Source organism: Medicago sativa, chromosome 1 (assembly GCF_051527215.1).
Source record: "Medicago sativa cultivar Bolivia chromosome 1, Bolivia_mono, whole genome shotgun sequence".
NCBI lineage: Eukaryota > Viridiplantae > Streptophyta > Magnoliopsida > Fabales > Fabaceae > Medicago > Medicago sativa.
This window is the reverse complement of record NC_140749.1, coordinates 35,597,436-35,610,730: the sequence shown is the minus strand read 5'-3', so window position 1 is coordinate 35,610,730 and position 13,295 is coordinate 35,597,436. Positions and strand designations below refer to the sequence as shown.

The 13,295-nt window shown below is 33.8% G+C and overlaps 3 protein-coding genes across 3 annotated transcripts; all 3 read right to left on the bottom strand.

The window, feature by feature from the left end:
* Positions 1–941: 941 nt before the first annotated feature.
* On the bottom strand, positions 942–1,268 carry LOC146954604 (uncharacterized). The gene has a single exon (XM_085745248.1). It carries the CDS (start codon positions 1,266–1,268, stop codon positions 942–944), a length of 327 nt encoding a protein of 108 aa, XP_085601374.1.
* Positions 1,269–2,729: 1,461 nt separating this feature from the next.
* On the bottom strand, positions 2,730–9,025 carry LOC146954603 (alpha/beta-Hydrolases superfamily protein). The gene is made up of 11 exons (XM_085717243.1): positions 8,632–9,025; positions 8,416–8,483; positions 7,751–7,821; positions 6,939–7,181; positions 5,127–5,290; positions 4,989–5,044; positions 4,837–4,889; positions 4,637–4,751; positions 3,333–3,430; positions 3,083–3,211; positions 2,730–3,000 (listed from the first exon to the last, which is right to left on the bottom strand). The coding sequence occupies exons 1-10, from the start codon at positions 8,754–8,756 to the stop codon at positions 3,140–3,142; spliced, it is 1,065 nt and encodes a 354-aa protein (XP_085573369.1). The 5' UTR covers positions 8,757–9,025; the 3' UTR covers positions 2,730–3,000; positions 3,083–3,139.
* A 235-nt stretch (positions 9,026–9,260) lies between these two features.
* Positions 9,261–10,068, bottom strand: LOC146954602 (uncharacterized). The gene is made up of 3 exons (XM_085745237.1): positions 9,797–10,068; positions 9,428–9,714; positions 9,261–9,271 (listed from the first exon to the last, which is right to left on the bottom strand). Exons 1-3 carry the CDS (start codon positions 10,066–10,068, stop codon positions 9,261–9,263), a joined length of 570 nt encoding a protein of 189 aa, XP_085601363.1.
* Between the last annotated feature and the right edge of the window lie 3,227 nt (positions 10,069–13,295).

The window sequence follows — 13,295 nt, the reverse complement described above, 5'->3', positions numbered from 1 at the left end:
TTTCTCCCAAAAACAGTTTGCACGTAATCCTTATTTTCTAACTCTGACTCTCCTCTTTATATAAACCTTAACCTATTTATTTTCTCTTAATTCCAATTCTGCCCCAAAGCCTCATTATTCTAAATAATTATATTTCTCCACTAAATATATTCTTCCACTAAATATATTCTTCCACTAAATATATTTTTCTACTAAATATATTCTAATAAATAATAAAATAAAGACACTCAATAAAATATCAACATATCACATAATTAAATAAATCATATAATTCGACTCTATCTCAAGAAAAATAATTAAATAACAAGGAGGGCGTTACAAGGACTGTTGGGATTTTATTTATGTTGTCGGATTATGTTTGAGGAACCTCGAGTTCATTTTGATGATGTCCTTATTCTAAGATATGATGTATGACATTTATGTTGCTGAGACTTATTTCCGTCATGATTTGATATTTTATGATGGAGACTTGATATGTGTTGAAAGATGAAGAGTAACACCTTTATATGTTCTTATAATTGTTGAATTATTATTTTAAATATTGCATGTGGGGTTCAAGGGTGTTACACCGTCCTCTAAAGATAAGATACGGTTTACCTTCTTCCTAGTTGTAGCGGAGGCGTGGAAAAACTTCGTGTTATGCCATCCCTATACCAATGGGTCTTTGCTCTTTGTCGCCAATATGCATTGTCTTGCACAAGGAGCCTACTTATTTTCCTACGAAGCTCCACCAACTCAGCCTAGCCATCTCCTGAAGAATTAAGGCGAATATTATTTAGGTGACGCCGACATTCCTCAATATCCTTTTTCACCTTATTGCAATGACCTATACTCAATACATTCATTTCTTCTACGCAAGAACTCAGTGTCAAAAGGAGAGCAACATCACTCCGTTGTTGCCAAGAGTCCATAACAAAATCATTAAAACTAGGTTCTAATTGTCAAGCGTTTTCATAGCGAAATCTACGCTTGTGGAGGTGTGGCCGAGCCACTAGGTTACGGTTCAGCACAATGGGGTAATGGTCAGAAGAAGGAGCTACAAGATTCTCTAACACATCATTGGGAAACAAAGCAAACCACGCAGCAGTAGCAAGTGCTCTGTCTACTCTCTCCTCCACCGCTTGGGGGGTGCCCGGAATCTTAAACCACGTAAAAGGATAACCCTCCACCGGAACATCCAACAAACATGAATCAAGAACGGATTGTCTAAAGCCATTTATGAGCCAATGGGGTCTAGAAGTCCTACCTCGCTTTTCACTTGCATCCATAATGTCGTTAATATATCCAAATATACACCACAGACTTGTATATCAACAAGTTATGAAGAAACTCCCACGCAGCTCGCCTACGTCCCTCATTAGCGTACCCGTAGTAGCCGGTATGTTTCCAAGGACCAAGATTAGAATCAACAATCTCAATTGTTTTATGATTATTAGAATAATCAATAAGCTGACAATTAAGAGAAGTATGCCAGAAGAAAGCAAAGACCGCCGCTTCTACGGTTCTGTCAACAGAAAAAGAAGATTCCAAAACAAGCACATAACATAATTCTTCAATTTTATTTCGGTGGACTAGTGTCTCACTTGAACAGAGGAGGTTTGGATTGAGGATTCACTCTTAAAAAATAATTTTTCAAAATAATTTTTTTATCAAAATATAGAAACTCCAAATCAAATTAATTAGTGTTGAAGAACCCTATAAATTTATGGGTTTAAAAGTAGATTTATCTTTCAATTTCTTTGTGCGAGTTCCCGTTGGGCAGCACTTTAGATGAAAATTTTGTTAGTGTACGCTCACGTTTGGTAATGACTGGGGAAATTGCTTCAATAGTCTTTCTCATTCCCCTTTCTATTGCAATCATTCCACCTACCGAAAAATCTTCCTCTTTCAAATCCCATGCTAAGGTACTAACCATTCCTAGAATCTAAGCAATGGCACAATCAGATCATAGGATGCCTCATCTAGATGAGGTGAAGAAACTAGGGATCTCCGAGAAGTGTGAGGGTGGATAAAGAAATAGTTGTTTTTCGGCTTTTGAATTGGCCCAACATTAGGATCTAACCCATCTAATATTTTTGGCCCTTACTTTTTCCACTCTATTCGGATTTTAAATTCCAAAATATTTCAACGTGTTTTTGTAGGTTTTTATGGGGTGTTTATGCCGTTCAGATTCTATAATCCAAACTGAATGGGGCGCACGAGAAACTCATAGGATGGAAAAAGAAGCAATCGGCATTTTTAATCAGATTATAAGGTGATTGTGGATTCTTTAGTCAATAACTCCCGAGATTTTCTTTACCCACGCTCCGGGGATCTCGTCAACCTTACAACATTTTATATTATATAATCCAAATAGTGTAAAAACACTTACTTAAATGTACCCTCCAACACCCTTCAAAATTTAGATTTCATAATCGGAACTTGTAAGAAGTGTGAGAAAAGAAACTCTCATTATTTATGTACCATCTGTCAAAACAAAAACTCTAATGATGTATCAAAGTGGGTAGTCTCTCAACAAGCAAATATGGTTGTTCATTCTGAGGCATCAAATCTAGCACCCAATTTTATGATGTAATCCATTCTTATATCGTGCCTTCGATCTTGAATGAATTACAACAAATCTCTTCAGGAAAAAAACTTCATCCTCATTCTTCTTCGTTCTCATCTTATCGATTCTTAAAGACGCGACAATGCACTGTATATCTATCAAACTTGAAATTCTGAGGAAGTGATTCAATTCCTTGATAGTTTTTATTAATTCTTTGAGCCACATTATGATAATATTGTTGCCAATTAGATTACATCAAAATAAGAGATTTCACCATCAATAATAAAATGTGCTGACTCAATTACTTTCATGGAAGGGGAAAATACACCTGATCTACATATCATACACATACATACATAATACATTGTTAAGGATCATCGACAAACAAAATTACAATTCTTCACCTCAACTAATGGAGAATTTTGTTACTCAGGAAACCGGTTGTTTCCATCCTGCAACAAATTCACAATTTCAGATAAAATTGAACGTTATCAATCAGGTTTATAATATATGGCGTAACCATTTCAGATTTACCTTTGCAAAGCTTATATTGCTAAGCGATATCTATACAACTCTTGAGACAAACATCATCTATGTCAGAAAATGGTCAATGATATGAAGTATAACATCTGCACCTTCCATATGTGAGATTTGGTCTTTGACCTGTAAATAGCAAGAAAAGATCGAGAAAGAATAGAGGCAGTTAAAGCGATGTATTCAAAGAAATAGTATCATGTGTGATTCCATATTTGACACATTAGAAAGGGCAGGGCAAGACACAAACCTGAATTACACTATGAGCAGCAAATCTCTGTCTGCTACTATGGAAGCTAACATCTACTTTTTCCCATGACACAGAAGACAAACCTGTTACCAGCTCCTCTGCAAGTTTTCATTCCAGTTAGAAATCTTACATTTCGAAGACAACATAAAGAAATATGCCATGCATGACTATATTGTCCAACATTCAATGACAATAACAATCAAATCTCCTCTAAAAAAATAAATAACAATAAAATCGTGTCATATTAAGGCCACCTATGAATCGATCAATGAACACTAATGGGTTCTAATAAACCATTTTGATGGTATCTCCTAACCAGAAAGTTGTCATTATAAAAAATGTTATAATTATTTTACATTACTCGTGGTTTGATTGCACACTATGAAACATGATCATCTTTCTACTGAGATTGTAATTTATATAGATTTGAATTTTGCATTTAGAGAAAAGTTATCTAATGAACAAGATAGTTAAGTTTTATTACAACAGAAAACTGAAATTGTTAGAATGTCCAAAAAAAATCACACAATATCTTGATTTTATCCTAAAGAGTTTATTCAGAACACCTACGCTCTTATAAGATCTATTAGGAATGGGTTCCGAATCATATGTTCGGTAAAGAAATAGAAGCAAATGCATCAGAGAAAAAGTTATAATAACATTTTTTTTTTGAAAACTCAGTATCCGATCCAAGGACCGACTAATCCGAGGGGATCAATCCCACCGCCCACTTGCGGGGACCCCATTTAAAGCCAGAGCAAGCTCTGTATGGACTTGCCCACCGAAATTGGCACCAGCGGGAATCGAACCTGAGACCTTGAGAGGAGCAAACTCCAAGATCCCAAGCCAACCACTAGGCCAACCCCAAATGGGTAAAGTTATGATAACACTTATCATGTAACGATGGTAGAATCTTGCTTTAGGTTACGGAACACTAACGCGTTACATAAATTTCATGCTTTTCATTGTTAGAAATAACTTCTTGATAGTGTCCATATAACTAGAAAAACAGTATTGCAAAGGAAGGACAAAGAGAATGTCAACATTTATTGAACAACTTTATTATATCAATAATTTTTCCATAATAATGTAGAAAGAACCAATTGTCAACGATTATATGAAAGAGGAAAACAATGGAAGGCCAACCATGTAAGAGCAGTGTGAAAGAACACAATGTGAAAGAGCACTAATATATCAATGATTAAACATCAAAGAGACCATATATCATTTAAAATGTACATCACAGAAACTGCAGATAAAGTGAACATCAAGTTGCATTTGTTTTAAGAAAAATATGGTGATACCTTCTATCTTGTCAGAGCCATTATCTTTCAGTAAGTCACACTGTTCAGCATCACAAGCCTTGCAATGCTCTTCATATACAACATGTGGATATTTTTCATTGAGGGTATCCTCCCACTACCAACCAAATAGATGTACATCACTAAATGTAAATGAATGATATAATAAATCAGATAGCATTGAAAAATATCACTAAATATACCTTTGGAAGTTCATTATTACGTCTAATGGATGATGTTCTCCAGCCAACGATATCTTAAGTTTTTATGAAGGAGAACCAAATAAAAATATATGCAATAGGAAAGTTGAATGCATATATAATAAGTAGAAACATGTAATAGATATGAAGGATACGATCATAGCCCACATTTGAATATATAACCCGACGTTTGAAAGAGCGCAATGCAGACCTGCACAAAACATGACATAATCATTTGAAGGAAACAAATTCCAAATATAAAAAGAATTTAACATGGGACAAAACAAACATACATGAAATAATATCCATCATAGTCTTCAATCATGCGTTTGAGCAATGGAGGTTTTCCTTCATCGTCATCGGTAAGGAAAAGATGCCGGCCCGTTCTTCTAAAAATCCAATGAATAACAACACTTGCAAGTTTCTCAAATGCAGTTACCCCAAAAAGAAATGGAACCTGAAATTCAAAACCCAATCAACAAGTTTAAATACTCAAATATCAAAATCTGATGCAACTTTCTTTTATGCAAATATCACAAACAAATGCAAGATTTCATGTTCATTTGATGGCAAGACATGACCACAGAGATGAATGTGCCGCTAGTTGAATATAATATAACCATCTAATGCTTTTGATGTAAAACAAATATTTGTATCACAACATGCTATATTAAAAAAAATAAAAAAAAAAATACCAATCTATCAAACCAAACCCATAAACTGTCATTCGCTCTAAAAGATAAACACACCAAGAAAGAGATTATAAGAGTCAAAGAAAAAAACAACGTATAGTGAGGGTTTGGGTAGTTCAACTGGTCTGAGCTAAGGGATAAGGAGTTTGAGGTCCTGGGTTCAAATCCGGACAAATGAGAAAAACTGATCTAACAACTAATTACTAACATTTGCCATTCAAAAATTATAACTAACATTTGCCATTCAAAAATTAAAAAAGAAAAATTAATAATAATGTATATATAGGATATGGTTCTTTTTGGACCCTTACATATTAATATAAATTACTAACATTTGCCATTCAAAAATTATAACTAACATTTGCCATTCAAAAATTAAAAAAGAAAAATTAATAATAATGTATATATAGGATATGGTTCTTTTTGGACCCTTACATATTAATTTACTACTAACATTTGCCATTCAAAAATTATAACTAACATTTGCCATTCAAAAATTAAAAAAGAAAAATTAATAATAATGTATATATAGGATATGGTTCTTTTTGGACCCTTACATATTAATATAAATTACTAACATTTGCCATTCAAAAATTATAACTAACATTTGCCATTCAAAAATTAAAAAAGAAAAATTAATAATAATGTATATATAGGATATGGTTCTTTTTGGACCCTTGCATATTAATTTACATGAAACCGAAGAAATGAAACCGAAGAATAAAAGATATAGGATATAAATGAACCAACCCTTTATGATTGACTTTGGGTACTATTCATGAGTTAAGAGCAAGACTTAAAATAAAGGTCCGCAACCACGACTGCGGCCACAACATTAGGTTTTAAGGCTTTTTTATACTGCAATAACAGCCGCATTAGCCACATTTATCTATAATTTTCTACAATACCAAAGATTGCAACGTAATACTGATGTACCTCCTACTATTTTGATTCACTAATGACACTAGATATGCACTGGTCTATATCTTAAATTTCTGAGCTCTAGATCATCATTATGAAGATAATATTAGGATCATGGTAACATTTGAAGATAAAGAGCCTAATAACGAGAAACCGTTCCAGAAGAAAAACAATTAAAATAAAATGGTAGAAAATATAGAGCTCCAGAAAATAATTTGAGAAATTGACAAAACCAGTAAATAATTTGGGAAATTTACAAAGCCTTTATTTACTGTATGAAAGAAAGGACTTGACTAGTTCAAAGGCCTGTATAGCTTTTTAGAGAGAAATCGAGAGAGAGAGAGATGAAAGAGGGTAATGTGTCATTCATTACACACCAGACTACAGAGGACACTAAGCTATGCTAGATTTATTACATCACCAATAGTCTCTTTAATCCCCATCACTAGACTAATGAAACATAAGGTAATTCTTAAGATGCAATGTTGGTACCTGCTTATTGCCCCTTGACCCCAGATGAGGTGTAGCAACAGTTACGAAATTCATTGCCTCCAGGCCACATATTGTACCTATTGAGTCCACCTTACTTTCTTTATTGCCTGAATCCTGAATAGGTTCGTTTCCAGGTGGCCTATACAGCTTCCCAATAGCATATCGTGCCACTAATCCTCCAACTGAATGTGAAATAAATGAGACTTTACGCATATTTGGCTTTCTTCGAATCACCTCAATGACCTAAGAGTTCAATTTCCTGTTAATACTTGATAGAAATAAAGATGATGTATGTAATGAAATGATACACAATTGTATAAAGATATCAAACATTAGTATATTACATTTCTCTAATTAATATACTGTTTTATTTGAAGGTAAAAGAAGACATGACAATTATCCATCTCCAACATATGTCAGAAAGTAATTCAATAACTTCCTTATTTGAAATGACGAATTTCTCTTTGCCAATGAAGCCCAGATACTTCAAATTTGCTAAAGGGTGTGGATAAAAGAGTAAACTTCATTTTTTTTAATGTTATTATCAACCAATACAAAGGACTCTGTTTTCCTATACATCACTTATGAATATCTTATCAAGGCTCTACAAAGAAAAGTGTCAACAGGTTATGCTTTACTAGTCACAGGGAAAATATGTAAAAAAATATTTCAAGATATTCATCATCATCTATAGAACACGGAAACATTTATATAATATATGTGACTAATAAGGCAATATAATCTATGGATAGTGAGCCTAGTGAAGATATAGTAAATTCATTTACACAAGACACGAGATTCATCAAACAAACCTCCTCTGCCAATCTCTCGCCCATTACGTCCACACCATCTAGTGTATGCTTAGACACATTTCGTTCGCTGCCTGAGTGAAAGAAGATGAGAAAAGTTTAAAATTACACACAGAATTTAAAGCCCACACTGGACAATATAACTCAGATATTGTAAAAAATAAGCAAAGAAATCAAGCCTCCCCAAGAAAGAAGGATGTCCAAAGCTTGTCAACTCGGTTGCCACTTAAACCACAAGAAATTGTTGTTTGTACTCTTTCTAGCACATAAATACAAGGTTCTATTGCAAAGGCCGTCGAATTCCGAGTAAACAAAAGATTTTTTTTCTCGAGTAAACGACAAACATGTTATTAATGTCAATGATAAGATTTCAAATTTCTCATCACCTTAAACTACAATTGCACCAAGTATGAACTAGATTACTGAATCATTGAAAATTCACCATACCGAATAATGATATGCAAAGTGCTAAGACACTAAGGTAGTTTTAAGTGTGAAATTCCGAATGAGATAAAAAACGGACATACAATTGGCAAAATTCAACTGCTTCAAATGAAAAAAGTAATGACATAAATCAAATAATTTCAAACAACAACAACAAACTATTGATTTGACTATGATCAAGAAATCATTCCAGAAAAGAAATCAAAGAGAAAAATGATTCTTACAGTGAACAAAAACCTTATCTGGAAGCTCTTTAACAAATTGTTCCGACGCAAATTTCCAATCCTTTGAACTGCAAGAACAAACAAACAGAGAGAATCTCTTCAATTAATTACACTAAATTCCACAAAATCTCAAAATTTCAATCCAATTACAATAACAAATACATCAACACCAAAGCAAAATCAATCAAAAACACAACATTTCACCAAAATCAATACCTTCCGAGAATTCCATTGACCATGACAACAAGATGGTCGGCGGAAGAAGAATCAGAGGATTTGGAACTCCAAACATCGCGGCTTCCATCGATGGATTCCGATGTGCACACATCGTTCTTCTCCATAGGATCAACGAGGAATGAAAATTCAGTAGATTGGGAAATGAAGTCGGTGTTTGGAAGAGATCGGGAAGGAAAAAGGAATTGGAGTTTTCTTTCCGGGAAGAGAAATTTTTTCCCGAGAAAGTGTGAGAAAATGCGAAGAGTTTGAATGGAAAATTTTGAAGATTTTTTTATTTTGATTTGAATGATGAAACGATGGGGTAGTTATGTGGGGTAGTTGTTGTTACCTGAGAAGGAAGAAAGACTGTTGTAAGAGTAAAGGGGCGGTGATTGAACTGTCGACATAAACTAGTTACTTTTGAAATGAGAATCAGGAATGTGAAAGTTACTTTTGGAAAAATATCTAAACAATAAGTTTAAGAATAATATTTCCCGAAATACATGTTAAGAAATTAAGAAATGATTATATCGTGTTTGTTATAAGATTGGGTAAAAAATATTTTAAGATATAAAGATTTTTTTTCTCTCAAAAAAAAAGATTTTTTTTTTACGTTGAAGACAATTTCATTAACGAAAGTCTGACAATAAATCAAAAGCCAAGATTGCAGAAATACAAGGCGGAGTTTCTTCGATTCATATGCAATCTAAATTATTAAGAGCATATTTAGCTAAATAATGAACTGTTTGGTTGGCTTCACGTCTAACTTGCAAAAAATTTAAACTACGAAAACTACCCATAAAACTAATACAATCTCGAGCAACATAGTTCAGAGATTGTTGGTGAGCATTCAACGCTGAAACCACATTAGAAGAATCTGATTCTGTTATAAGATTCAGAAAAGACATGTCTTTCGCAAATTTCAAACCCTTCCGCATAGTTAAAGCTTCTGCAACCTCTGATTGTGGTAATGAAGAGACTTGCCAAGAACTAGCACCAATTACAACACCTTCATTATCTCTCACCGCAACACCAATACCCCGCTTATCACCTTCTATCGGACATGTTGCATCAACATTAAGCCTATAGAAAACCACTAAAAGGAGGTGTTCAATGAACATCAAATATTGGAAAAATTGGACCTCCATTTAAGGTCACCATCAACATCGTACTAGCACTCTTAAAATTCATAATAGATCTTTGTGCCTTTTGAACAGTGGCAGCCACATCAACATCAGTCCCCTCAAAACATTTCTTATTTCTAGCACACCATATCGCATAACACAAGGTTAAAACATGGAATATAATATCCTCATTGACATCAATAATATTTTCCTCCAACGACTTACGAAAAGGTACATACTTGGAATCACGCAAGTTAAATACCACATCTAAAGAGGAAGCAAACCATATCTGCTTTGACCAATGACACTCCATAAAGTGGTGTGAAATTGTCTCATTATGTTGCCCACAAAGAACATACAATGGATTGCTACTTATTCCTTTTTTAAAAAGTTCATTTTTAACTGATAGTTCTTCATGTACAATCTTCCAAGAAAAGTGGATGTGTCTTGGGATACTTTTTATTTTCCATAATTTTTTCCACACTTGGTGATTATTGTCCTGCATTGAGATATGTGAGTCATCTGCTTCACGCCTTACCTTTAAGAAATGGTATGAACTCTTCACAGAAAAAGTAGTTGACCGTGAAGCACCTCACAGAAATTCATCTTGTGATTGAGAGAAAGAAATTGACAATTGAAGAATTTGTTGAGTCTCAAAAGGGAGAAAAATTTCATTAATTAAAGGAGCATTCCAACATCGAATATTATGGTGAATGAGATCTAAGACAAACATAATATCACAATTAGGTGTTTAGGGGACCAAATCTTGTGCCCATTTTGATAAGGAAGCCAATTATCCTCCCATACATTAATTAGACGACCATCTCCTGCTCTTCAAATACCAGCTTTCTCAATAACATTCACTCGTGCTTGCAAAATAATTCTCCATGTATAACTTGGGCAGTAACCAACTGAAGCTTTCAAGAAATTGCTTCTAGGAAAATACATTGCTTTCAAACATTGCGAGATCAATAAGTTGTCGTTGTGCGTAATACGTCAACCTTGTTTAGACAACATTGCAAGGTTAAACTCATGAAATGTTCGTAAGCCTACCCCACCTTTCTTTTTTCCTTACATAATGTCTCCCATTTGGTCCAATGAATTTTTAGCTCCCCTTGTTTGCTACCCCACTAGAACTTACTAATCATACTTTGAATATGCTCACATAAACCTATCGGGAGTAGAAAACAACTCATCACATATGTAGGAATTTCTTGGACCACTGATTTGATCAATACTTCTCTCCCAACATTTGATAGAAATTTTTCTTTCCAACCTTTCAGCTTCTTTCACACCCTATCTTGGACAAAATTGAAAACATGTTTCTTAGATCTACCAAAAAAAACAGGCAGCCCCATATTTTTTGAATGACGCTCAACAACCTTAATTTGCATCCAACCTTGAAACAAGATTTTACGATCATCAGGAACATTTCGGCTAATAGAGATTTCATATTTATCCAAATTAATAAGTTGACCAGAAGCAGATTGGTAAGTATTAAAAATTTCTTGAATAGTCTGAGAATCTTGAAAAGAATCCCTTCAAAAAATAAGGCTATGATCTGCAAAAATTAAATGATTAATTTATGGAGCTCCTCTGGCAATTTGATTTCCATGAAGGCCCTTTTCTGCTTGTGCCTTATTTAGGTAAGGAGATAAAGGATCCTTAGACGGAGGCCTCTTTGAGGAAAAAACTTCTGAGAAGGGCTTCCATTCAACAAAACAGAGAAAGAAGGTTTTTTTCGTAGATTTATTCTCATATGAAAGAAGGGCTTCCAATCATATAGGAAAATTCTATGATTGGATACTACAACCAATGTAAAATTAATTCAAAATTTAAATCTACCTTAAAATAAATAAATTTATAAAAGAATAGTTATGACAATGCATTTTCTAAAAAAAAAAAAAAAGTATGACAATGGATTCTTTGTAAGTACCAACAAATCTGCACCATTCAGAGTGTTGTTCACCCATAAAAATCATGATGTATTTAACTAATCTTAAAAGTATTTTTTAAGATTGGTGCCAAAAGGAGTACCAACAAAACTGCACCGTTTAGAATGTTTAATGATGTGGAAAACAAAAGAACACGTGGGGACATGACGAGTGTGGAAAGCCTTGCGATTTCGTTAAGCAAAAAGAAAAAGATGTGAACGCTACTCTCTCTGATTTGGATGGAGTGTTCATGATGAATTCATCCCAGTGTAAATGTAAATCTCAAAAATCAAATTTAAAAATTCAAGGATTGAAAATATCGAAAACTAAAGAAATTAAAATAAATAAATTAAATGATTTATTTTTTATGGATATGAGTCATGTTGAGTTTAATTTATATACATTATTAACGTAAATGGATCCAAGACGAACTTTTAAGTAGAAAGCATGATGCCTGCGATGTGAGGGCCACATAGCACCCTTTTGGTCTGTCACTCAACACTAGCGATGCAAGGCTCATAACCCGTGATGCGAGGGAGACAGTGGCAAACACCTTGTATGATGGTTGTATGTCGCGATGCAAGGCTCCTAGCTAGCGACGCGGGATATGCAGTGATTGATTTCGTCTTATTTCTCCACTCTTTGCTTCATTTCCTCTCACCAGAACGTCTGTAACGACTATGCCATAAGAAACATAAGTGATTAACTTGTAAAAAGCATAGCAAGCGTACAAAGTTGTCTAGTTCGGGTGGACTTTCATGGTTTCAAGGTTATTTCCCTCATTTTGTTCTTTTGTGACTTTTGAATGATTTCTTTACAAAACTCGACTAAAACACACAAAAACTACATACTTTAATTCTAAAATGACTCTAAAAGTGGACTACAAACCCTATATGATTTACTGTCATCACACCCCCACATTGGAAATTTTGCTTATCCTCAGGAAAACTTACTTGTAAACTAAAATTCACAGAAAAATAACACTCATCCTTGAAGGATAAAAATACCTTAAAAGAATTTTACTTCTTCCAACGATGTAGCTACCGGTGCTGTCTGGTTCTTCATACTTCAAGTAAATTGGTCCAAAGGAAGTATCACCGTGATGACATTAAACCACAATCCTTTTCTCCCGAAACCTACTTCCTAAACATTTAATCAAGGTATTCTCTCCATTCGACATGAACATGACATTTGACCATAAAATTTGAGAGTATTCTAAATGCGAACAAAGTATACATACAATACACACAATGCTAGAGAGCTTTCATGGGTTATAACTTGACTTAGGTTAATGGTGGATAATTTGGAAAAATAATGTTAAATTGGAGTTAGGTTTCTACAACTCTTTTTTTTATCTATTCAGCATTTCCATAGTTACCAAGAATATACCTTAATCAATTTAGAATGGGTACAAAGAGAACATAAATTTTTATGAAGGGACCTTTTTTATTTATTTTAAATTTTGTAGTCTTTTTCCTTTATTTTTTGTTTTTTGTTTTTGAGAGACTTAGTTTGACGATGTCTCTTGGTTCTCTTGTACCCCACCCTGACTTAAAATATTGCTAATTTCAAAAACAATCCCAACTTAATTTCAAACCTAAGGAAA